At 49.2% G+C, this 26,833-nt stretch overlaps 1 protein-coding gene and 1 long non-coding RNA gene across 9 annotated transcripts in view; both read right to left on the reverse strand.

Moving 5' to 3' along the window:
• The window catches only part of LOC139364200 (NBPF family member NBPF3-like), a 217,626-nt gene that overhangs the window by 168,787 nt on the left and 22,006 nt on the right, over positions 1-26,833 (reverse strand). The window contains exons 18-24 of one of the 8 annotated variants that reach the window (XM_071099709.1): positions 25,989-26,152; positions 24,898-24,949; positions 24,087-24,259; positions 23,334-23,382; positions 22,549-22,721; positions 21,793-21,844; positions 20,252-21,180 (exon numbers count right to left, since the gene is read on the reverse strand). The exons of the other annotated variants lie outside the window; for them this stretch is intronic. Coding sequence (XP_070955810.1) covers positions 20,937-21,180; positions 21,793-21,844; positions 22,549-22,721; positions 23,334-23,382; positions 24,087-24,259; positions 24,898-24,949; positions 25,989-26,152 — 907 coding nt within the window. The 3' untranslated portion in view covers positions 20,252-20,936. Of the gene's footprint in view, positions 1-20,251; positions 21,181-21,792; positions 21,845-22,548; positions 22,722-23,333; positions 23,383-24,086; positions 24,260-24,897; positions 24,950-25,988; positions 26,153-26,833 lie in introns of those variants that run through there. 8 annotated transcript variants of the gene reach the window in all.
• Positions 1,546-12,766, reverse strand: LOC139364246 (uncharacterized). The gene is made up of 3 exons (XR_011625747.1): positions 12,482-12,766; positions 11,799-11,933; positions 1,546-6,628 (listed from the first exon to the last, which is right to left on the reverse strand). It is a non-coding gene; the product is annotated as an uncharacterized lncRNA (long non-coding RNA).

Genomic DNA, 26,833 nt, shown 5'->3' on the forward strand with positions numbered 1-26,833 from the left:
CTGAGCATCTTCCATGGTAGAGCACTGCCCCAAGGCTGGCCTGTAAGGTTTGGCGAGGGTCTGATGTCACAGCCCATGTGCGGCACGAGTTGCACAGCGTGGGCCAAAATTACATTCATGGGCTTAAGTCAGAAGCCTTGTGTGGAAGGAGGGAAAGAAGCAAGGATTGCTCTCAAGAACAAAGGGCCCACTTGTAGATGGGGTGAGCTATGGCGGGTGTCCTCAGATGCTCCAGGGATTGTCCTAAACAGAGGGACTCACTTCGTTGTCAATCTCCAGTGGGCAGAGCAGGCCCAGCAGGTGAAAGTGATGAGGAAGTTGGTTTCCAATCATCATGCAAAGGACCATGTTGTCATTTCAGTTGTCCCCAGTGGGACGATCTGCCTAGAGTTTCCCACAGGTGGAGGCAGGGAGACCTACAATCTGCGGGTCTTGCAGAGGGGGTCCTGCATCCCCCGCAGCCCTGCACCTGGGGTCCCGTCTCTGCATGCTCGGACGTGTCACGACGTGTGAACCTAGTTATCTTTGGTAACGCTTGGGGGATGTGCCCCCTCCCCACAGTCCTGGTCCAGAGGAATGAAGTTGCATCAAAGCAGATTGATTCAGTAGTTGATCCTTATGTTGTAGAAATAACTAGAAGCTAGGAGAACCACTGTGAGGTCCCCATTAGGCTGGAGCAGAGTTTTGGTGGTCCCCAGACAGGGCTGGCTCGGGATCTCGTTCTGTGGTTAGGATCACCTGCTGCAGTACAGCCTCCCACCTCAGCTCTCAGACTGCCATCTCCTTCCCCTGATCCGGCCTGAGATGCCCCTAGCACCACCCCTGCTGAAAACAGAAGCAGAACTGGATACTCAGCTTCTTCCATGACAAGAACGCACCAGGATTGCTTCCCTTTCCAAGCAGTACTGTCCCGAAGCCCCACCCTCCAGGACTCGGGTTACAGACTGCCACAGGCCACCCCAGCTGGAAGAAAATTCAGGAAAATAGGGGTCGTGGGTGATAGCTGGGCCAGCCAGCAACTGTATCTACCACATTTTAAACATTTCTCTTTTTATTATTTATTTATTTTTGAGACGGAGTCTCGCTCTGTCACCCGGGCTGGAGTGCAATGGTGCGATCTCGGCTCACTGCAACCTCTGCCTCCTGGGTTCAAGTGATTCTCTTGCCTCAGCCTCCTGAGTAGCTGGGATTACAGGCTCCCAGCAACACGTCCGGCCAATTTTTGTGTAGAGATGGGGTTTCACCATGTTGACCAGGCTGGTCTCGAATTCCTGACCTCAGGTGATCTGCCCGCCTCAGCCTCCCAAAGTGTTGGGATTACAGGTGTGTAATCACACCTGTAAACCTGTAAGGCCACCACACCCGGCCTAAAATTTTTATTTGCATATATATTTTTTGAGGCAGGGTCTCGTTCTGTTACCCAGCTGAAGTACAGTGGCACAATCACAGCTCACTGCAGCCTTGACCTTCCAGGCTCAAGCCATCTTCCTGCCCCAGCCTCCCGAGTAGCCTGGACTACAGGTGCACACCACCATGCCCAGCTAATTATTTTATTGTCTTTTGTGTAGAGACAGGGTTTCTCCATGTTGCCCAGGCTGGTCTTAAATTCCTGGGCTCAAGCAATCCACCCACCACGGGCTCCCAAAGTGCTGAGATTACAGGTGTGAGCCACCATGTGTCATGTTTATTGATCCAGCTTCAATATTTGGCTTAAACACATACACCCAAATGTGGAGCTGCTGTTGACTCCATGATACAGAAGTTTCTTTTTCTTTTTTCCCAGTTTTTTTTTTACTGTGGTAAAAGTACATGTAAAATGTGCCATCTTACCCACTTTTAAGTGTACAGTTTAGTGGTATTAAGTATACAATTCAATGGTATTAAATGTATAGTTCAGTGGTATTGAGTATAGAGTTCAGTGGTAATGCGGGCAAAGTGCAGTAGTATTGAGTGTATGGTTCAGTGGTATTGAGTGTACAGTTCAGTAGTATTGAGTGTGTAGCTCAGTGGTATTGAGGGTATGGTTCAGTGGCATTGAGTATACAGTTCAGTGGTATTGAGTGTGTAGCTCCGTGGTATTGAGTGTGTAGTTCGGTGGTATTGAGTGTACATTTCAGTGATATTGAGTGTGTAGTTCGGTGGTATTGAGTGTACACTTCAGTGATATTGAGTGTGTAGTTCGGTGGTATTGAGTGTACACTTCAGTGATATTGAGTGTGTAGTTCGGTGGTATTGAGTGTACACTTCAGTGGTATTGAGTGTACAGTTCAGTGGTATTGAGTGTGTAGTTCGGTGGTATTGAGTGTACAGTTTAGGGGTATTGAATGTATAGTTCGGTGGTATTGAGTGTACAGTTCAGTGGTATTGAATGTATAGTTTGGTGGTATTGAGTGTACAGTTCAGTGGTATTGAATGTATAGTTCAGTGGTATTGAGTGGACAGTTCAGTGGTATTGAGTGTGTAGTTCAGTGGTATTGTGTGTACAGTTCAGTGGTATTGAATGTATAGCTCAGTGGTATTGAGTGTACAGTTCAGTGGTATTGAATGTATAGTTCAGTGGTATTGAGTGGACAGTTCAGTGGTATTGAGTGTGTAGTTCAGTGGTATTGTGTGTACAGTTCAGTGGTATTGTGTGTACAGTTCAGTGGTATTGAGTGTACAGTTCAGTGGTATTGAGTGTATAGTTCAGTGGTATTAAGTACATTCATAATATATGTACTACCATCACCACCATCCATCTCCAGAACCTTTTTATTCTCCCAAACTGCAATCCTAAATAGTTGGGACCACTGGCGTACACCACCGTGCCTAATGTTTTTTTTAAATGGTAAGTTTCACTCTTGTCGCACAGGCTGGAGTGCAATGACACAATCTAAGCTCACTGCAACCTCTGCCTCCTGGGTTCAAGTGATTCTCCTGCCTCAGCCTCTTGAGTAGTTGGGATTAAAGGTGCCCACCACCATGCCCAGCTAACTTTTGTATTTTTAGTAGAGACAGCGTTTCACCATGTTGGTCAGGCTGCTCTCAAACTCCTGACCTCAGGTGATCCACCCACCTCGGTGTCCCAAAGTTCTGGGATTACAGGCATGAGACACCACGCCCAGCTGCCTGGCTAATTTTCAAATTTTATGTTAGAGATTGCGTCTCACTATGTTTCCCAGACTGGTCTCTAACTCCTGGCCTCAAGCAATCCTCTCACGTTGACCTCCCAAAGTGCTGAGTTACAGGTGTGAGCCACTGCACCTAGTCAATAGTGTCTTTTAAATGAAGTGTCTTTAACTTTGCCACTCAGCATTTACCAGTCACCTGCCTTCCTGGTCCAAAGAAACTTTAAAAAAAAAAAAAAAAAAAAAAGGGTTGACAAATATCTGAAAATACAATTTGTTTTTAAGAGCCAGGAATGAAGCTGAGGTTTGAGGGCTGGTTCAGTGTGTCTGAAACTGCAAAGCAGCCAGTGAGGTTACTTCCGCAGCCTCCAGCTTTTACCTCTGCTTGTGAGGTTCAGCATCCGCAGCTGTGGTCTGTGAGAGTCGTGAATACAGCCTGTGTTTGGAGACCCACAGAGTCAGGGCAACCTCTCCGTGCTGAGGGCCAGGAGGATAATGGCTGTGCTCTGGCTCTGGGAGGCAGTAGAGGTCACCTGTCCAGAGCCAGAGGTCCATGGGGGGCTCCAGGGTGGGAGGTCAAGGTATGTGTGAGGAAAGAACCCCGATTTGGAGCTGGATACACCCAGGTTCTGGTTCCAGCTTTGCCACTAATTTCACCAAGCGACCTTGGATGTTATTTAACATTCTTGGACCTCGACTTCCCCATCTGTAAAAAGCATGTCACTGCCAGGGCTGGGGGCAAGGCCCAGAGCTGGCTCAACATGCGTGGCTGTCCCCCAGCTCTCCCTCATGGCGCCTCTCTCTTTCTTTTTCATTTTCCCATTTGTTTGCCTTCCTCCTTCTCCTTTCTCCCTCCTGTTTGTCTCTCGACACCTCTGCTTTCTTACTGAGCACCCAAACTATTTTATTTTCCCTTCTTTTTCTTCTTTCTACCTCCCCTAACCACAGTCTTTATCTTTATCCTGCCGGGAAAACACAGCAGCACCCCTGGTGTAGGCTTCAGAGCTGTGTGCCCACGCCAGGAGAGGGGGTGCCAGCCTCCCTCCTGGAATCACACGGGGGTGGCCTGGGACCAGGGACTCAACACAGTGCAGGTGGCTGGCACCACGGGAGATGGAATGTTCCACCCGAGTCCTCCCTTTGCCTGGCACCCCGAAGAGCTTGGGCTGTCTCCAGAGTGAGTCACCAGAGAGCTTGGCCCCAGGCTCAGCAGCTGGCGTGAAAGGGAGGAGGGGCCTCCCCAAGAAGGAATAGCAGAGCAGGGAGAGGCCACAGAGAGGGAGAAAAACCCCCACAGACGGTGCTCTTACCTCTGGCCTGTCCTTCCCAGGGCCACCTGTCCCCTCAAGGCGGTTTCCCCCTCTGTGTCCTGGCAGACAGATGATGTGATGGAGTGGCAGAGCCTGCCCTGGGCTTCTCAGCAGTGCACAGCTCAGAGCGCACTTTGGAGTCAGCCAGCCCTGAATGCAGGGCTCACGGACCCTCCGTGTTGTCCCCTGTGGCATGGGAGGCAGCAGTACCCCTTCCCAGGGCGGCAGGGAAGATCAGATGAAGGAGCTCAGGTAAAAAGGTGGGCAGCCCACCTCTGCACACAGCGGATCCCGGCACCCAGCAGATCCCGACACCCAGCCGATCCCGACGCACAGCGGATCCCGGCACCCAGCGGATCCCGGCGCACAGCCGATCCCGGCACACAGCGGATCCCGGCACACAGCCAATCTCAGCACACAGCCGGCAGCAGTGAGGGGAACTCTTCAACATCACCAGAACCCCCTGCCCTGAGAAAGGGGCTCCTGGGCCGACAGGGAAGGTCTGCCTCCTACTCTGGAGGGGCCGCTTGGGGACAGGCCCGGACTGTCTCCTCACAGCCACCTGCTCCCTGTCCTCCCTGCGCCTTCCCTATCTGGCCGCTGCTCATCCAGGAAGGTCGGGGGTGTCGGGACCTCCCTCCTGGGTCACGCGCTAGGCCTGCCTCAGAGCAAAGGCCACGCACCGGCACCCCGCGGGGCCCTGGTCCCGGCGCACCAGGCTTCTCAGCCCTGCAGCAGCAGTGCCTGGCTCTGGCACACGCTGCACCAGCTTCCTATTGCGTGCTGTGGTCCCAAGGCGCTTGCTTTGCAGCAAATGTGTGACTTGGCGTTCCCCGGAGTGCTCTGAAAATGGCCTTGTCTCTGGTCGTTCCCGTTCAAGAGCAGGTACCCGGGGTGCTACAGGGATCACGTTTTCCAGGATCAGTTTTCTGTCTGATGGGTGGGCAGCCCCCGCTCCCTGAGCAGGGTTAGGTGCCCCCCTAATGTCCAGTGTTAACTGTGCCAGCCTGAGTCCCTGAGCCCCTGAGCCCCGCGTGCCCCCTAGGGATTGGCCTCAGCCTGGGGTGAGCTGACCCCAAAGACACTCTGCCCAATGCAGCCGTGCCCTTCACTGCTTCCTGTTGCTGCTGCTGGGCAGAGTGGGCCTGGCACCCAGCAGAGATGTCTGACTGCCGCACATTCTCCACTGGCTTCTGCTTCCATCCCTGGGGTGATGTTGAGGGAGATGCCAAGAGATGGAGAGCCCTGTGGGGCCACCTCTGTTCCTCTGCAGGGGGCAGGGCTGGGAGCTCCTGGGGAGAGCCCTGTCCATCTTGTCTGCTCTCTTCAGGAAGCCGTAGCCTGGGGATTCCCATCTCTGAGTGGAAGGCACGAAGGCCCCTACATTGAACATGGACGGCGTGGGTCCCCAGTCCCTCTTTCCCCTCATCCTTGGGGCTGAGCACAGGGCAGTCGTGGGCGATAAAGACCTCTCAGACCCCTTCCCCACCCTGCAACCCCTTGCACAACCCTGAGGTCACTTTCCCGGAGGGGAGGGCAAGGGGCTCCCTGGTGATGGCTTCTCGCATCCCCTCTCACTTGCCTCCTCCACTTCCCCTGGGCAGGATGTGGGTGCAGCGTGTGTTCATGGAGGGAGGAGGTCGTAAGCCTCCTGGGGGACAGATTAGTGTATGTATGTGTGTGTGCTTGTGTGTGTGTGTGTGTGCGCGCGCGGGCGTGCGTGGGCTCCTGCTGCCTCTGCAGGGGACAGGCCCAGCCAGCTACTGAGTGAGCAGCCGGCGGCAGCCCTGACTCCCTGGGGGGACCTCCAGGGTTCCAGAAGCAACATGCAAAATAACATCAGTTCAACAAGCAGGTGCTAGAGTCCTCGCCCCGAGTCCTTCCGGAAGACACCCAGGACGTCACACCCAGCCCAGAACAGCCCCACTCTCTCCATTCCTTCCACGATGTTCACTAGGCATTACCACGTGCTGGTGGCCGCTCTGGGCGCCGGGGCACATCCGTGAAGGAAAGAGATGAAGCTCCCTGCCGGGAGGATCTGACCTCTCAGCAGTCTTATGGGATACGGGTACAGAGGTGAATCTGGGGGAGAGTCCAGTGTTGGTATTGCGCCACTGACGTCCAGGATGGCCTCCAGGGACCCCACCTCCTGGTATCCACGGTCCCCATCGTATTAGGGTTGGCCTTTTGAAAGCTGTGAGTCCTAGTCGCCTGCCAAATAGATAAGGAATACAAGGTGATCATTCTTAAGACCTCAGGGATCTGCAGACCAGCCTTCTAGAACCTTAGAGCTTCCAGGGTGATTCAGAACTTGGATGCAGCCACAGAAAGCCTAAGCGCCACAGGTCCTGCCGTGACACCCTGAGGCATGGGTTCACCTTGGGCGTGGCTAGTCACATCTCTAAAAGATGAGCCTTCATTTTGGGATGTCAAGGCGAGCGGATCACGAGGTCAGGAGATCAAGACTATCCTTGCCAACATGGTGAAACCCCGTCTCTACCAAAAATACAAAAAAAATTGGCTGGGTGTGGCAGTGTGCACCTGTAGTCCCAGCTACTTGGGAGGCTGAGCCAGGAGAATTGCTTGAACCCAGGAGTCAGAGGCTGCAGTGAGCGAGATCACACCATTGCACTCCAGCCTGGGTGACTGAAGAGACTCTATCTCAAAAATAAAAGAAAAAGATGAGCCTTTTCTGGGAAAGTGGAAAAGACAGAGAAGCCTCCTGACAGCCAAGGAGACCAGCAGCCAGAAGAGCAGGTGTAGCAAGGCTGACCCTCAAACCCTGGTTTTCCTGGTAAGACCGCTGCCCGGGGCGCACCACACAAGAGCAGCTTCACCTGCCGTCATGCGGATGGCACAGATGTCCAGGAAGCAGCTGTGGTCAGTGACTCCCCAGGAGGCACGCCTGGACCTGGGGCCAGAGCCTGCCCTGCACCTGTGCCTCATGTGACACCAGGGTGGGGCAGAAGCTATTCTCAGCTCCTGCGGCCCCCGTGGCACACCCCTACCTGTTAGCACACTGAGTCCTCCCTCGTCATCATCCCATTTGACAGATGGAGAAACTAACACAGGGAAGACTGAGAGAATTGCCCTAGGCCATAGCCCAGCACACGGCAGAGTTAGGATTCCCGCCAACGCCAAACCCAAAGCCCAGATCGGAACCACTGACTGGGCCTGACCTCCTTCCTAGGACCCAGAATGATCACCTCAGGTCACCCAAAGAGGAAGGAATAATGTCATCAACCAGCTCCCGAAGAAGATAGGAGCATGTGCAGTCGGCACTGGCAAAATTTAAGCTTAAAGAGAGATCTTCTCCAGCCTCAAAGAACTGACTTTGGATCAAGACTTCTCACTGAAGGCAGGTTCTGGCCAGCTCAAATGTTTTGTACTCCAGAATCTACAATAAAGAGACAGTTAATGCCTTTTGCAGGAACTGGAAGGTTTCCAGGTACCTACTGGACTTGTAATTCAGTGTTGATAAATACGACCCCGGAGATTAAATCAAGGCAGAACTTGCTCCCTGGAGCCCTGGGGTTAAGCGCTAGGGCGAATTCTGTATAATGATGCTGTTGGCGGCTACAGTGAGCATTTATTGATCACACACTCATGGGGCAGCTGGTTCCACATCACAGAGAAGCTGGGGTTGCCTGGTCTAGGTGGGGTGGCTCTTTCATATGTAGCAGGGTGGACTGGGGCATATGTGTCCCATGATGATGACAGAGGCCCAGGGGCAAGTCTCCTGTGACTGAGGCCAAAGCAAGTCACATGGCTGCACAGGGGGGCAAGGCCAGGAGTTCACCCCTCTGACGTGTGTGTGCCTGTGTGTGTATGTGCGTCTGTATGTGTGTCTTTTTGAGTGTGTATATGTGTGTACATATGTGTATATATGTATGTGTGTCTATATGTGTGTGCGTATAAAGGTATCTGTGTATGTGTATGTATGTCTGTGTGTACGTGTCTAGGTGTGTGTGTCTGTGTGTGTGTGTGTGTGTGTGTAGGTATGTGTGTATGTGCGTATAGGTATGTGTGTATATATGTATGTGTATAGGTGTGTGTGTATGTGTGTATGCAAGTGTGTTTGCGTGTATGTGTGTATATGTATGTATATGTATAGCTGTGTATGCTTGTGTATGTGTGCATATATGTGTGGATGTGTGTAGGTTTGTGTGTATGTTTGTGTATGTGTGTATATGTGTGTAGGGGTGTGTGTGTTCATGTGTGTATATGTGTGTCTGTGTAGGCATGTGTGTGTATGTATGTGTACGTGTGTGTATGTATGTGAGTAGATATGTTTGTATGTGTGTGTAGGGGTGTGTGTGTGTGCGTGTGTGTGTGTGTGTTGGGAGAGGCAGCAAAGTCACACAGCAAAGGACATGGATGCTGGGAGAAGTGAGGCATTGGGGGTCAGTAACTCCACCTCCCATACCCTCATGCCCTCCCTATGCAAATGAGGTGCCAGCTCCATCAACCAGAACATGTGGGTAGCCATAACAGGTTGTCCCCACACCAGGTCAAATCAGAAAGTGTCTTCTATTATTTTTGTGTCTCTGTCCTTGACTCCTAGGCTCAGTCCTGACCTTCCCTAGTGGTTTCTTGGCTTAAGCCATTCATTTATTTCCTGCTCTCAGCTGGGTGCACTGACTTCTTCCCAGCTCATGCGAGCAGCGCAGGCAGCTCCGACAGGGTCCAGATTCCATCTTTGATGCTGAGGTTGAAGGAATCAGAGACAGTGTCCTCAAAGCTCCTACTCAGACCCCCCAGGGCACATTTGCCCCCAAAATAACAGTCATTTACCATTAGCTCCAGCAGAGAAATTTTGGTCCTGGGCCCCCCATTCAGCAGATGAGGAAACTGAGGCTCCAAGAGAGGCCCTCGCCTTGGTTGGCTGTGCCCCAGGGAGTTTTGCTCCATTTCTCCACTTAGTCTGGGGCAGCTCTTCCTTGTGTGTCCTGGCCTAGAATCATGTATGGGTCCACCTTTTCCAAAATATGGCCAAACCTGGCCGAGTTCAGTGGCTCAAGCCTGTAATCCCAACCCTTTGGGAGACTGAGGCAGGAGGATAGCTTCAGCCCAGGAGTTTGAGACCAGCCTGGGCTGCAGAGTAAGGCCTCATCTCTATAAAAAGAAAAAAAAATTAGCCAGGCTCGGTGGTGCACATCTGTGATCCAGCTCTTTGGGGGCTGAGGTCGAAGAATCTCTTGAGCCCCATGGATCAGGGCTGCAGTGAGCAGGGATCACGCCACTGCGCTCCAGCCTGAGGAACAAAGCAAGACCCTGTCTCAAAAAAGAAAGAAAGAAAGAGAGAGGGGCCTGGGGCAGCATGGGGAGGAAACTGCCAGCCCTAAATCTCATGACCCAGGCTTGCTCCAGGAGCCAGAGTCCCATAAAGGGGCGCTGTGGACCTTCTATCAGTCCCTGAAAGAGTCTCACCAGCGATGCCTTCTTGGGGCTGTGGCTTTGATGACAGTTCAAGACCCCCAGGATTCCTTCCTGTGTTTAAAGAAACTCGGCTTCCTGACCTCTCACCAACTCTGCATTCAGAACCCAAACTGGCAACACATTTGGCCTTTCTAGAAAAACTGCAGTCAAGAAAAAACCTGCACTGGGGAGTCATAGGGGAACCGAGTATTCACACAGCCTTCAAGAACCCTCCCTGGGATTCCTGGTTAATCATGAAGAAAAGAAAGAGCAGAAGCCGGGTGCGCGGTGGCTCACGCCTGTAATCCCAGCACTTTGGGAGGCCGAGGCAGGCAGATCACGAGGTCAAGAGATCGAGACCATCCTGGCCAACATGGTGAAACCCCGTCTCTACTAAAATTACAAGAATTAGCTGGGCATGGTGGCACACACCTTTAGTGCCAGCTACTTGGGAGGCTGAGGCAGGAGGATCATTTGAACCCGGGAGGCAGAGGTGGCAGTGAGCTGAGATCATGCCACTGCAGTCCAGCCTGGTGACAGAGTGAGACTCTCAAAAAAAAAAAAAAAAAAAAAAAGGAAAAGGAAAGAGAAGAAAAGAAAGAAAGAGCTGTGCCCTGGCAGACACCACCTTAACCAAATGGCCAGACCTGGTCTTGCCCTTGATGGCCAAAGTTGCTTCTTTGGCCCTGCCTGGATGCATGGGAAGGACAAGACCTCCCCAAAAAGGTTCAGCTAAATTGAATCCCAAAGCTACAGTCAGACAAATCCAAACCGAGGGACTGTCTGCAGGACAGATGACCTGAACTTTTCAAAAAAGGTCAGCGTCATAAAACACAAAAATGAAAAATATGAGGGGTTGCTTCTAGATTGAGACAGAGGAGAGAGAAATAACCAATGCCATTTGAGAGCCTTGAATGGATCCCAGATTTTTGTAAAGCTGTAGGAGTTATTTTGGAATGATTGGGAACACCGAATAGAGGATCCAGTGATACTGAGCTAAGTATCTTAGGTACAATGCTGGTGGTGCGGTTAAGACATAACTCTCAGGTAAGTGCTGAGGTATTGAGGAGTGGAGCTCAGGGGATTGCAACGCACTTTCAAACAGTTCAGGGAAAAGTGTGTGTGTGCATGTGGGTGTGTGCGCATGTGTGTGTGCCTGTGTGTGCATCTGCATGTGTGCCTATGTGTGCGCGTGTGTGCACTGCATGTGTGTCTGTACGTGTGCATGTGTGTGCATGTGGTGGTGTGTTTATGTGTGTGCCTGTGCGTATGTAGGTGTGTGCCTGTGCACGTATGCATGGCATGTGTGTGCGTGTGTGCATGGAGAGAGAGGAAAAAGGGAGGAGAGGAGCGGGAATGCATACGAGTGAGATAAGAGGGAAACAATTGGTGAGTGATTGGGATGAAGAGTATATGGGGATTTATTGCCATTCCAATTATTTCCATTTTTATGAGGTTTGAAAGTTTTCAAAGTAGTAAGTTGGTAGGAAGAAAGTAAATGCCCATAGAGGGAGCCTCCCGACCTTCCTGGGTCCCCTGTCCTTGTCAGCCAACCACGTCAAGGGGAAGAGCTAGGATTTAATGACCGGATTCCTTCCTGGGCTCCAAGCATTTTCACATCTCGCTTCTCTTTGCTCCGTGAGAAGTTGGGCAAGCCTTTCTAAATGCCCCGTGCTTCCGTTTTTCCAAATCTAAATCCGGAAGATTTGCTCCAGGTCATTGGCAGACCAAGTGGAAGTGGAGCTGAAGGGAGGGACCTAGCCTGTGGGCTCCCTGCTTGGACCCTGGGCCCTGCAACCCCTCAGCTGCTAGGCTCCCCTCTTGGGTCCGGTGGGTTGGCAAACGGTTTCTGAAGCCTGTTCTCCCCAGTCCCGGAGGTATCAGGGACCCCGGGGCCACCCAGCTTAGCCGTGCCTGCTTCCCTCTGCACTGAAGGAGCCACTGTGCCCATCCTGGAACTCACACTATCTCCCTAAGGATGTCGGCTCCACAGGGATTGGCTGCCTGGCAGATGCAGTCGCTCCTGATTGGACAGTGGCATCTGCAGCTCGAGAAGGTGGACTCTGGGCCAGTTGGCTCTGCCTGTGTGTCTTGCATCCTGAAATGCAAAGCAGGGGCTGTGGGGAAACCTCACCAACCCCTCCTCCCCTGGGAGGTGGCAAAGGTGGTGGGATGTGCTGCTGGGCCCCTGGGGAGGAAAGACACAGAGGCTGTGTTGGTGGCCCGCAGTTCCTGGTAAGGTGGTCAGCAAACGGTGTACAGTTCCCGCCTGTGGCTGCAGGTTGGAGAGCTGACGGCTAGCACAGACACAGCTTGACCTCAGGTCAACACTTCTCGGAGTCCAGAGGGGTGGGGAGTGGGACAGGTGGCCTCCCAGGGACGCCTCCCTGAGTGGCCAGCGGTGCCGCTTGCCCCTGCACCGGTAGCTGCCCTGAGCACCCCCACTGGACACAGCGGGGATTGCACCCTCCGGAGAAGGCTGCCCTGTTCCACATGCGAGCCCCATCCCCAGCGCCCTGGGCCGTGCTACCTGCAGTAAAGCAGACCACCAGCCCCGGCTGCCTCTCCAGTGCTCTCTCTCCTCCCGCCTTCAGCAGGCTGGGTCGCAGAGGCATCCACCCACTCATTCATTCACTCAACAAATACCTGTTCCGTGTCTACTAGGTGCCAGGCACAGCTGGGAACCAGCAGACAAATCTCCCTGCTTTCCCGGAGCCGGCATCTTGGTGGGCAGACAGCACAAGCCAGACGAGTAGGTGGAGGAGAAGGCATGTGAGCAGGTGACAGGCGCTGGGGAGAAACAGCCCAGGGGCGGGAACAGGGAGCGTGGGGGAGACAGGGATTGCGATGTAAGGGAGGTGTCCAGGGAAGACCTCCACAAGAAGGTGACCTTGGCATAAAGAGGCAAACATGGAAGGGGGCTCACGCAGACCATGGTGGTCAGAAGTTGAATTCGGGCAGGAGGAGGGGAGTGCATGAAGCCTTGAGGTGGGAGTGAGTGTGTTTGCTGGGTTCACAGACCCCCAGGGAGACAGTGTGGCAGGGGCCAGTGTGTGAGGGGATCAGCCGGGGGCTGTGGCTAGAAAGGTTGTGGACCCACTGTTAAGATCGGACTTTGGCTCTGAATGGAATGGAAGCCGTAGGAAGGTTTGGAGCAAAGCAATGACATAATGGAACTTATGTTCTGCGAGGATCACCCTGGCCACGTAGAGTCTGCCGGCAGGGGTCGAGGTGGGCACAGGGAACGCTGTGAGGAGCAGCACAAGAGCCTGGGCCCGGGAGGAGACAGGGACAGGCATGGGGCCCCTGGCCCAGTAATGGACTGGATGTGGGAGGCAGGACGTGGAGGAAGGGAGAAGTTGGGTGACTCCTGGGAGTGGGACTGACACCTGTGAGGGTGGGGGGCCACTCTGGGAAGAGCTGGGCTGGGGTGAGGGCAGTCGGAAGCTCAGTGTCTGACCCGGGAATCTGAGGCAAACGTTCCCCACCCTGGTAGCGGAGCTCCACAGGCAGGAAATAAACAGCTCTGGGGTTCAGGGGAGAGGTAGAGGGGGTGGGGTCTGCAGCATAGTGACGGGGTTCAGAGCCAGGAGATGGGCAGAAATCTGAGGGGTGTGGTGGAGAGGGAAAAGAAGAGGTTCAAGGCCTGAGCAAGGGCAGCCACTGGAAGACAGAGATGAGCAGGAAGAGCCCAGGAGACGGAAAAGGAGTGGCTGGAGGGATGGGAGGGGGCATGGAGTCCTGGCAGCTGGGGAAACCGCAGGCAGAGCCTCTGTCGCCCTGATAAAACGGGCACCGCTGGACCTAGCAACAAAGAGGTGACCGCGACCTTGGCAAGTGCAGCTCCCACGGAGTGGTGAGGGCAGAGGCTCATTGGAGTCGGTTTATGAGCCGGAAGAAGGAGACGAATCGCAGACAAGTGAAGGAAAAATTTGAGGAATTTTCTTGTGAATGGAAGGTGAGAAACAGGGGAGAAGAAAGTGGGTCAAAGAAATTGTGCTTTTTAGGCCGAGTGAGGTGGCTCACACCTGTAATCCCAGCATTTAGGGGGGCCGAGGCGGGCGGGTCACTTGAGGTCAGGAGTTCTAGACCAGCCTGGCCAACATGGTGAAACCCTGTCTCTACTAAAAATACAAAAATTAGCCAGGTGTGGTGGTACACTTCTGTAATCTCAGGTACTCAGGAGGCTGAGGCATGAGAATCACTTGAAGCCAGGAGGCGGAGGTTGCAGTGAGCCGAGATTGAGCCACTGTACTCCAGCCTAGGCGACAGAGTGAGACTCTGTCTCACACAAAAAAAGCAACTGTGCTTTTTGTTTTATTTGGAGATGAGAGAAATAATAACTCATTGGGTGCAGCTGGCAGTGCCTCCTGAAGAAGGAGGAATGGGCTTGGGATGCCCTTGAGTGGGTGTGGGGCTGGGAGTGGCCACGTGGCCACGGACACTGTGGGGCCGGTTCACTGGGTAGCCACAGGAAGGAAGGTGCCTTTGAGCATAGATCGTGTCCCTGTGTGGGGAAGGTGACTTTTGGTTGCTTGTGTTTTCTCAGGGGTCTGGGAAGCAGCAGTGGCAGCTGAGGGTGAGGTGGAAGGGAGGAGTGGCCAGGTGTCCCCTGAACCTGGGAGAGACGATGGCGTAGAGCAGGTGCCCACAGACTCTTTCTGTAAAGGACCAGATAGTAAATAATTTAGGCTTTGCCAGCCAAGCAGTCTCTGTTGCAGCTTCTCAGCCCTGGCCTTGGAGCTCAGAAGCAGCCTGAGAGGATTTGTAAACAAACGGGCATGGAGGTGTTCCCACAAAACTTGATTTACAAAAATAGGCAGCAGGCTGGCTCTGGCCTGCTTAGACTCCTGGCCCTCGACCTCGCCTCCAGGCCAGGAGTCTTCAAAGCATGGTCCCTGGGCCTTCAACATCAGCGTTACCTGGGACTTGTGAGAAATGCAGATTCTCGGACCCCACCCCAAGTTCATGGAACCAGTGACTGAGTCACTGCAGTGTTTCCAACCCCAGCTGAGTTTGTGATTCTGGAATTCTGGAAGTTAGCTCAGCAGCTAGACCCAGGAGAATGAGGTGTGGGGTGGGCTACACGCCCTGTTAAGGCACAGGCATCCCAGCCCCCAGCCCCTTCTTCAAGCCTGTGTGAGGACATCCAGCCTGCCATGGGCCATATTTCCTTATACAGCCTCCATGGGGGGCTCCCTGGGGACGGGCTGTGGTGATTACTCTGCTCTCAGCAGAACCCTCCATTCTGCAGGCCTGGTTCCCTGTCCACGTCCCTCAGCTACTCAGGGGAACCTGGGGGCAGGAGCTCCGTTTCTTGTAGGGGCAGCCTCCCACAGCAGGAGGGCTCAGCCAGGGTTCAGTGAATGAAGAAACGCACTGTCCTCTGATCGAAAGCACAGCATCTTTACTAGTTTAACGACAGTTTTTTAGTGACTTTAGTGAGACGATTTGATTTCCTGCCTCTTGAGTCATCTAAGAGCAAAATGCATGAGCTGCTAATGGGCTGAAAGAGAGGCTGCCCTTGAGGACGCTCCAGCCCCCCAGTGCTGCAGGGATTCGATCACCCCAAAGCCAGGTAACCAGCCTCGGCCTCCCAAAGCTCTGGGATTATAGGCGTGATCCACCGTGCCTGGACTGAATGAGGGTCTTTAAGAAAAAAACTCCAGGGGATGGTCACCAACCCGTGCCGCCTCCTCTGAGGTTAGCATGGTGCTGGATCTTCTCTGCATCTTCTGTCCTTGTTTTTGGTTTTCATTTTGGTTTCCTCCGTCACCCAGGCCGGAGTGCAGTGGCACGATCATGGCTCACTGCAGCCTCAACCTCCCAGGCTCAACCAAGTCCAGCTAATTTTTTTTTTATTTTTAATTTTTTTGTAGAGACTGGGTCTCTACAAAAAAAGTCTCTATGTTGCCCAGGCTGGTCTCAAATTCCTGTGCCCAAGCGATCCTCCTGCCTCGGCCTCCCGAAGTGCTGGTATTCCAGGCTGGTCCCCTTTTGCCAGCAGGTCTGCTCGTGTGCTCACATCGCTCACTCAGAGGAGCCCTCCGTTATTAGGGGGACCTAGACCTACGCTGCCTGGACCCCAAGGAGGGAGGTTGTTTGGGAATCTCCTCCCTTACTTTGCTTTTCTTCCCAGGAAGCCGGCTTCCTGGTGATGGAAGGTCACCAGGAAAAAGAAGAGTGGGAAAAAAAAGCCAATCCGCCACTTGGCTGTCAGGTTTCCTACCAATTTCATGGGTTGGTGTGGACGGGCGGGCTGCGTTTTGAGCCCAGACCATCACTTTGCCCATGGGAGCAGGACCATGTGACCTGGAGCAATGTTCAGGAGTTGTCTGTGTACAATTACTGCAGCTTCTTAAACAAACTTATTCCCAGGTGTATTATTCTTATAGATGCTAATATAAATGAAATCATTGTGTCAATTTTCTTCTCGGATTGTTCATTGCTAACACAATGGATTGTTTGCTGAATGTTTGCTAAATTCACTTATTAACTCTGTGGGTGTGTGGTGTCTGTGAGCATGTATGTGTGTTTGCCTTTGCAATTATTATTTGGGATTTTCTATCCATAGGATCACACCATCTGCAAATTGAGATCGTTTTGTTTTCTGTTCAAAAATATTTTATCTCATGTTTATATTTGAAAGATCATTTGACCAGGTGTAGAATTGAAGGCAACAGTTTTTCTAAGTGCTTTATTGCAAACTTCTTGTTTGTAGTTTCCTATGAGAAATCTTATGCCATCCTTCTAGGCAGTGCTCTGTATGGAACATGTTCTTTCACCTTTGATTACTTTTAGGATTTCCTTTTGATCATTGGTTTTGATGGATTTGATTCAGGTGTTCCTTGGTGAACTTTTCTTCATGTTTCTTGTTCTTAGAATATTTGTATTTCTGTAATATTGGAAGTTTATGCTTTCCATGGAGCTTCTAAATCTTCCATCCAATGTTTTAAATATCTTTGTCTCTCTTCTCCACTACACGCCCTTCAGGGATTCCATTGAGCCCTCTAGAGGGTGTTTAAAGTTTTTATACTGATGGTCTTTTTATGTTTTCAAGTCATTTGTGACTGTGTGTTTCATTTATGTTAGTTTCAACTTCTATTCCTTCTAGTTCAATAATCTTCCCTTCCGCAATGTTTAATCCAGTGCCTTCCTCCATTTCAGACTGTAAATCATAGTTTTTATCTAGAGAATTTGATATTTAAAAAATCTTCAACCTCTCCACTTAATTAAAATAAAATTATACTGTTTTAATGTCCTTTTCTTCTATTTCCAACATGTGTCTCAATTTCAACTAGATCATTAGATTCTTCATTATGTGTCATGTTTTCCTGCTTCTTTGGCTGCTTGATATTCTTTTATTTTTATTTCTTTATTTTTTGGGGGACGGAGTTTTGCTCTCGTGCCCAGGCTGGAGTGCAATTGTGTGATCTCAGCTCATTGCAACCTCCGCCTCCCAGGTACACAAGCGATTCTCCTGTCTCAGCCTCCCCAGTAGCTCACATTACAGGCATGCGCCACCATGCCCAGCTAATTTGTTTTGGATTTAGTAGAGACGGGGTTTCACCATGCTAGTCAGGCTGGTCGTGAACCCCTGACCTCAGGCGATCCACCCGGCTGCTTGATATTCTAAGATTTGATGCTGGAGCTTCGCTGTCAATGCTCAAAAGTGCCCAAAGACACCACTCGACCCCAGTGTCTATGCACACCCAAGCTTTTGCAACAGGAGAGGTGGAGAGAGCAGAGATGAGTGTGCTGCAACATGCTGGTAGATGGCACCCCAGTTGTGCTTGGGGCTTTCCTATGCCTCATACAACAATGGGCCTTCCTTAATATTTCCCTTAAGAACCACCCGACTTCATGCCCTGTCTCTCTGTCCAAACACCAGGACAGTCCTCTCACCAGTCTCAACCAGCCAATGGATTGACAAACCTCCAGATATGAGTCAGTGGAGAAGGCGCTCCCTTGTCAACAAATTTTGTAGAAACAACTGGACATGCATATCCCCAAAGGAAAAAAATTCACCTGAACCTCAATACTCACTCAAAAACTAACTCAAAATGGATTATGCAACTAAATATAAACTATAATACTAGAAAAGCATAGCAGAAGTAGGAGGATAAGAGAGAGCAAGTCCACCTAGGATGATGACCGCTGAATTTCTCAATGGACACTTCAAAGCCCTAGGGGTTAGAGAGTCAAAACTCCCACCTGTAACCCTGGCCCTAAACACCTGGGCTAGGGAACACTATGGCCCTCAGGAGATTGTCTTTAGCTGGGTCTGAGAGCCACACAACTGCAGAGGGAGCAGGAGACACTATGCAAATCGAGGCCAGAACAGCAGGGCGGGCCTGTTCATGACAGAACACAGGTAAAACTACCCTCAGAAAGAGCGTGTGGAGAAACAGATCATGCCTGAGACCTGGTGGATTAGAGCACTGGCTACTGGGGAATTGAAAGGAAGGGGCTTCACCGTGCAGAGGACCAGAGGGGCCAATCTTGGAAACGCAGAATTGCTGGGAGATGGGGAGGCAGGAACAGAGGAAGCATCCTCTGGAGACTCGTGGTGAAGAGAACACATGAACGAAGTAACTGGCAGAAATTAGAGGTCCTGGTAGAACAAAATTGAATCCCACAATGAGAACATACACCGTGTATGTCCCCCAGGGAAGACAGTATCTCCTAAAAACTCAAGAAAAATCATTTTGGGCGAGTACCTTATATCCAGTCATGCGATCCATGCAAGACCATGAGAAAAGATTATTAAACATGCTAAGCTCAGCGAGACCTGATTCCCTCAGGAGGACTCTGTTAAGGATGAGTACCACTCAGCAAGTGATGACTGTGACATTCACTTTTGAATAGCTCATGAGCATTAATATATTTAATTGTGGATCTAACCAAAAACCAAGGTGGGGCCAAGATGACAATCACAGAATGTCACTGGTGTATGTTTAGGTTCAAATACTATTATGAGAAGTGGCAGGCCGGGCGCGGTGGCTCACACCTGTAATGCCAGCACTTTGGGTGGCAGAGGCGGGCTGATTACAAGGTCAGGAGATCGAGACCATCCTGGCTAACACGGTGAAACCCTGTCTCTACTAAAAAATACAAAGAAAAAAAAAAAGAGAAGTGGCAGGTAAGGGAGGTAGAAAAAAGATAACGCATATGTAATTTGCTGTCTTATGGAAATCTTTGAGGTTGAAAGTCATAATTTAAAACATATAAAACAAATATTAGAAGTGTGTCTAGTTCAAAGGGGGGAAAACTATCAAAAACATTTTTAGTGCAATATTAAACAGGAGCTATGCAACCCTTCCTAAAGGCCAAAGGCACACACAGACACACACACACACACACACACACATACACACACGCTCACAAAGAATAAAATAATTAGAATCAAGAAATGTAGTAAATATAGTCTGCTACATATGATAAACATAGTCTACAATGTGGAAGAGATTAGAAAATAAACAGGGAAATGAAAATTTTTTTATTAATTTGTATCAGAACCCACCAAAACCAATCAGCATAATAAAAGATTCTAACACTGAATGTAAAAAACAATCCAACAGTCCAGAGCGATAGGCAAACGTTTTTAATTGTATAGGGTAAAATAACTTTGGACAAAAATTAAAACTCAGGCAGAGAATGGTTTTTTTTTCAACAGCAGACACTAGCCAAAACAGAGGCAGAGTAAAAATTGAGACAGAAAATTTCCAGTGTAGAGATATGGATATAATAATAGACACAGGCAGGGATGATTAATAAACGATAAAGTGTTTAGAGGATGATGATTGGAATACATGACGTTTATACTTTTAAAAACCACTATCCCAAATACTTCATTATAAGTAAGGTGTCTCTAAAAGCAACAGATCTCCTAGACCCCTCCTTAACCAAGTAACCAGTCCTGATATCATGATAATGGTGATGGACAAACTAGACCTTCTATGCCCGCAGATAGACAGGCTGAGGTTGGAAAGTCACAGTATTGACTCTGCAGTGTTCCTGGCAAAACATTTAGGCTGAATTCAATCATGAAGACATTTTCAGACAACTTCAGAATGTAGATCATTGAGCCAGACAGCTGACCTGTCCTCTACAAACGAGTCCATGTCACCACAATCAATGACAACAACAAAAAGATGAGGAAATATTTGGGGTTCAAAATAAAGAAATGTAGCTACAGTACCTTTTTACTTTCTTTGAACCCAAAATATCTCTTCTCCTTTTTGTTGTGAGATTCGTGGTGACATGGACTGTGTGAAGGAGACAGGCCAGTCGTCCTGCTCAGTGTTCTACATTCTGCAGTTGTCCGGTGATTACCTCCTATGAAACTCAGGCTAAGCGTTTTCTGCAAGAACATGGCATTGTTCATATTCTGCACCGGCAGAGTCCCGGGTGACATGCTGTCTCCTGCCAGCGGCTCTTGGCTCCTGTTCTTTACAGGATGGAATTGAGAGGAGCCAGGCTAAGGGCTCTCCACGCTGTTTGTCCATCTAGCTGTGGTCTTCCTAAGTATTGATAGCAATTGGAGGCTGAAGGACTGTGGCTTCTCTAACCCAAGGAGCCTAGTGGGTTAACAATTGTCAAGAGCGGTCAGTGGTTCTGAAATACAATCCTCAGCCAAGGATCCCTCCTGTGTTACAGATGGATCAGCTAAAACAAACCAACACTGAAGATACAAAGAATGGGGGGAGGTTCATTGAAACCAGGGTAACACCTTTGGATGAGTTAAACACAAAGATGACACTGACCTTGAGCAGGCATAGAAGCTCGGAGACATGCGCGTAAAATGAAATCCCTGAGGAACTTTGTAGCTACCCAGAGATACCTGGTTCAAATCAGAATATCTCACATTCACTCCCGGCATGTGCTGCAGAGTTATGTGAACGTGTCACACCTAACTTGGGTCCAGTGTCGTCAGACTGAGCACAGGTTGCCACTTCATGGTCTGAGAATGGAATAGAGTACTGCCCACTTTCCTATCCTATGTCTGGGATTCCAAACGGAACTACAGTTTCATTCAAACCTACATGTGCCTGTAAGTCCTGCCTGCGGCAATGACATCTCTCAGCTTAGGAAGGGCTGCTTAGTGTGGGAATAGGACTCCCATCTGGAAGCCCAGGTGGAACCTTATCATCGTCAAAGTAAAAAACCCATTGTTCACGTCAAGGGCCAAGTTGACGTGCTGTTCCTCAAGTGAGTAAAAGCCACTTGTGTAGTGCTGGAATGAGTCAGGTAGTTGAAAGTAACTTGAAGGAGTCCAATAACATCCATTCAGTGAGTCCTGCAAGACTTCAGGCTCTTCTGCTTCCATCAGCACCCCGTTGAGCCTGGAAAACGAGATGATACTAAAGAAGCAGCCAGGGGAAATCAGACACCGCAGAGCCCCAACTAGATTTCAGGGGTCACATAGGGAAGTGGTTAAAAAAGGAAAAGGATAGATCTTTTTAATGAGGTAAACCATTGTTGCCTTTATGTTGGGATAGAACAGGGCCAGGTAGAAAACAATGAAAGAGAAAGACAGAGAGAGAGAGAGAGAGAGAGAGAGAGAGAGAGAGAGAAAGCGAGCTGAGTGAATTGGCCAGGTGACACACTGATAAGGGAGTAAAAGGACACTCTAAGTTAGTGCCCGGATGACACACAGCAAACAGTGATTATGAAGAGTGAGCTCAATAGTTTTCCGTAAAATGTGATTAAAATTCAATGCAGTCGCCATGAGAGTACAGCTTTTGAGGTATGGTCAACCTATGGTACATTAGTCAATGATAAGGGGAGGAAGAAATGGAAACCTAAACCTCTACTGCAATGAAAACCAACAGCAATGTCAGTAGGAGTAATTCAGCTTTCGTTGAAAACATGAAACCAAACACACTGCTTTCCCCTGGATCTGTCGTCTCCAGGTATTAAGAAAGAATTAAGCGTCCACAATTGCTGAAAGTTACCTGGGGCATGGTGGGTTTTGATCTTCTTCCCCTTCTTGGTACTTTTCAATTTCTGCAATAAATTCAGACACATGAAGCTGATTCTCCTACGCACATAACAATCCACTGTCTAATCCTTACACAGGGACCTAAGGCTCCTCAGCATAAGAGTAAGACACTGTGGGAGATATATTTCAGAAGGCCTGAAGGCTGGTCATGATAGAGATTCCTTGGTTTTTGTCCCAGAAACTAAGGGTAAAATGTCCCTTTTCTGGTAGATCGTTATCCCAATATCATTTGTCCCAAGTTTGTGCAAATGGTTATGCCATATTTTTCCAATCAATTTAAAGCAAATGCCCTCAAGTGATTTCTAGGAGAAAAACTGCAATATTCAGCCCTGTCTCATCAAATCCTCAGATTGTTCATGGTTGTGAGGATTTTAGACACTGAAATTAGAGTGAGAAAGGAAATCTGGAAACCCTTGAGTCAAAATCATAGTTCTCTGAATTTGTCACATCTGCCCAGGTCCAATGTCTTGAGAGTAGAATCAGAGTGCCACAGGCATGGCTTGAGACTAGGGAGAGAGCCATGCTCACTGACCCATCCCATGTCTGGGCTTCCAGGTGGAACTAGAGTTTCATTGAACCTACATGTGCCTATAGGTCCTCACTGCAGCAGTGACATCTCTCAGCTCAGTAACGGCCACTTGGAACAGGAATATGATCTCTATACGGAAGACTCAGTGGATCCTCATCAGCTTCAGAGAAAGGTACTCACCATCCACGCCAAGAGAAAAGCCAACGTGTTGTTCCTCCAATGAGTAAAGGGAACTTCCCTGGGGATGGCATGAATCGGGAAGCTCAAGATAACTGTAAGGAGTCGAGTAATATCTATCCAGTGAGTCCTGCAAGACTTCAGGCTCTACTACCTCCAGCAGCTCTCTGCTGAGCCTGGAAAAGTAGAAAAAGTAAAGAATAAGTCAGGAGACATCAGACACAACAGAGCCCCAACTAGATTTCATGGGTAGCACAAGGAAGTGGTCAAGAAAGAAAAATGATAGATCCATGAATGAGGTAACAAATTATTGCCTTCATGTTGGGACAGAACAGGGCCAAACGGAAAAGGATGAAAGAGAAAGACAGACAGAGAACAGAGGCAGAGAGAGAGACAGAGAGCACTTGGTGAGTTGTCCAGGTGACACACTGATGAGGGAGTAACAGGACACTCTGAGTTAGTGCCCTCAGGACACACAGCATACAGTGATCATGAAAAGGCTGTGATCAATAATTTTCCATCAAATGTGCTCAAGTTTCCATGTAGTCACCATGAGAATAGAGCTTTTGAGATATGGTCCACCTACAGTAGGTTAGTAAATGATAAGGGGAGGAAGAAATGGGAACCTAAATATGTAATGCAATGAAAACCAACAGCAATGTTAGTAGGAATAATTCAGGCTTGGTTGAAAAGATGTAATCAATAATGTCGGCCCGCTCTGTTTTCCCCAAACCAGGAGTCTCCAGGTGTCAACACAGAATTCGCTGTTGTCAATTGCTCAGAGTTACCTGGGGCATGGTGGGCCTTGGTCTTCTTCCTCTTCTTCCTTTGTAATTCCTGCAATAAAATCAGACAGGGACAGGCAAAATAAGCCAATTCACCTACACCCATAACAGTCCACTGTCTAATCCCCACACAAGGACCACAGGCTCCTCAGCATGAGAACAGGATAATGTGAGAGATACACTGCAGGAGGCCTCAAAGCCGGTCATGATAGAGATTCTGTGATTTACATCTCAGAACCAAGGGTCAAATGTCCCTATTCTGGTAGACAGTTATCCCAAAATCATTTATCCCAAGTTTGTGCAAACAGTTATGTCTTATTGTTCCCATCAATTCAAAGAAAATGCCCCAGATGATTTCTAGGAGGAAAACTGCTGTATTCAGCCCTGTCTCATCAAATTCCCAACTCGTTCATGGTCGCAAGACACTGAAATTAGAATAAAGGAGGAAATCTACAAACGTTGAGTCCGAATCATAGTTCTGTGAATTTTTTACATCTGCCTCGGTCCAATGTGCTGAGAGTGGGTTCAGGTTGCCACAGGCATGACTGGAGACTAGGAATAGAGCCATGCTCACTGACCCATTTCATATCTGGGCTTCCAACTGAAACTACAGTTGCATTACAACCTATATGTGTCCATTGGTCCTGCCAGCAGCAATGACATCTCTCGGGTCAGGAAGGGTCACTTGGAACAGGAATATCACCCCTATCGGGAAGACCAGGTGGAGCCTTATCACCTTCATAGTAAGGAACTCACTGTCCATATCAAGAGCCAAGCCAAAGTGCTCTTCTTCCAACGAGCAGAAGGCATTTCTGTAGGGCTGGCATAAGTCAGGCAATTCAAGATACCCACAAGGAGTTGAATAAAATCTATCCAGTGAGTCCTGCAAGACTTCAGGCTCTTTCTCATCCAGCAGTTCCCTGTTGAGCCTGGAAAAGTAGGAAAAGTAAAGAATAAGCCAGGGGGAATCAGAAACCACACAGCCCCAGCTAGATTTCATAGGTAACATAAGGAAGTGTTTGGAAAGAAAAAGGACAGCTCTATTAATGAGGTAACAGATTATTGCCTTAATGTTGGCACAATCAGGGCCAGGTAGAAAAGGATGAAAGAGAAAGAAACACACACACACACACACACACACTCACACACACACGAGACAGAGATAGACAGAGAGAGTAAGAGCTCAGTGAATCGGCCAGGTGACACACTGATGAGGCAGTCAAAGAACACTTTGTATTTGTGCCCTCAGGACGAACAGTGAACAGTGATCATGAAAACAGTGGGCTCAATAATTTTGCATAAAATGTGCTCAAGTTTCCCTGCAGTCACCATGAGAATACAGCTTTTGAGGCATGGTCAACCTTCAGTACGTTAGTAAATAATAAGGGTGGGAAAAAATGGAAACCTAAATATTTACTGTAATGAAAACCAAAAGCAATATTAGTAGGCGTAATTCAGACTTGTCTGATAAGGCAAAGTCACTCTTTTCAGCATGTACTGTTATCCCTGCACTTGACGTCTCTAGGTGTCAACAGCAAATGAACTGTCCACAATTTCTCAGACTCACCTGGGACCTGTGGCCTCTTGGTCCTCCTTTTTCACTTCATCACACCAATGTCCTGCAAATAAATTCAGATGGGGCCTCTTACATGAAGCAGTTCTTCCTTGCACACAGAAACATTCCTCTGTCCAATCCTAACACAGGGACATCAGTCTTCTCAGTGTGGGAACAGAAGACTTTGAGAGAAACATAACCAGAGGCATGAGGTCAAGTCTTGAGAGAACTGACTTGGTTCCTTTCATGAGCCTTGGGCAAAATTCCTCTCTTTTGGAATGTTATCTTCCCAATGTGATCTGTCCTAGGTTTGTGTACACAAATGAGCAATGACTTTCCCAATAGATTCTAGGCAAATACTTCTAACACCTCGTAGGAGAGATGCTGCAATATTCAGGTTTCTCACATCAAATACCCAGGATTTGATAGTTATGAGATTGTGGACACTGAGATTTCATGTAGGGGTGTAATATTCCAGCTCTTGTTACAACGAGACTTGGTTCTACACAGAAGCATCAGCTATTATGGCTTTTGTGGGTGAAAAGTCAGTCATTTATCTAGAAAACACACCAGCAAGACGATGGACAGATGAGCTAAAACAAGCCAACTGAGAAGACACAGAAAATGGGGATAAATTCAGTGAAACCTGGGTCACATCTCCGATTCAGAGGTAGACAATGGTGACACTGGCCTCGGGCAGGTAAAGAACCGCACAGACATGCTTTGGGAACAAAACTCATGAGGAACTTTGTAGCTGGCAAGACACATTTAATTCACATGAACTGATCTGACAGACAACACCTGGGCATGTGCTGCATGGCTTGGTGTGAGTTTGCCACACCTGCGTTGAGTTCCATGTCCTGACAGTCAGTCTAGGGTGGCACTGGCATGGCCTGAGACTAGCAAGATATTAAAGCTCACTGAACCACGCCATGCCTGTACTTCAGACTCAACTCCAGAGTGATTGAAATCTACATTGATATATAAGTTAAACCCACAGTGATGGCAACTCTCAGCCCAACCAGGGACGGAAAGCCCCAAGATTACGGGGTCTACTTGGGACATGAACTGGAGCTTTATCACCTTCACAATGGAGTACTCACTGCCCATGTCAAGAGCCAAGTCGACTTGCTGTTCCTCTAATGAGTGAAAGGTGCTGCTGTAAGACTGGTATGAGGCAGACATGTCAGGAGGAATTGAGGGAGTCGAATAACCTTCATCCCAGGATTCCTGGAGAGCTTCACCCTCTTCAGACTCCTGCAGATTCCTGATGACACAGGCAGGACAGGGATGACAGAAGATTTAACCGACAGAGATTAGACAGCAAAACCTCCCAGATGATCTGATGGGAGGCAGAATGGAGTGGTCACAGAAACCAAAGCCAGTTTTCCTTTGACAGAAATAAAAGTATCCTTCTAAATGCAGGGCAGAGGGTGAGTGCCCTGGGGAATGACCAAAAATGGGCTGCACGTGCTCAGTACACTTGCCACAGATGAGCCAATGTAGGGCACCCCGACTCTCCCTGTAAACTACCCTCATGATTTGCAGCACAGAGACTAACACAAGATTTCAACTACTTTGCATAAATTGCGTTGAATTTTCCATACAGCATTCAAGTGAACAGAGCTCTTGAGGCAGTGCAGACACAGATCTTGTGTGCTAAGGGCCCCATTTTCCCAATATTTTGATAGAATATGTTTATTTTTTCAGTTTCTTTTCTTGCACAAATACTGGAAAACATACTAACAAAAAATAAGCAGAAAGCATATGTACATTCTCTCCCTGGATTTAAACGCAGGGGACAGAACAGGCGACACCAAGAAATCCCTGTTTGAGGGTCTGGAGTGGACCTCCAGCAAACTCCACCAGACCTGCAGCTGAGGGACCTCACTGTTAACAAGAAAACTAACAAACAGAAAGGAATAGCATCCACTTCAACAAAAAGGAC

Source organism: Macaca nemestrina, chromosome 1, assembly GCF_043159975.1.
Source record: "Macaca nemestrina isolate mMacNem1 chromosome 1, mMacNem.hap1, whole genome shotgun sequence".
NCBI lineage: Eukaryota > Metazoa > Chordata > Mammalia > Primates > Cercopithecidae > Macaca > Macaca nemestrina.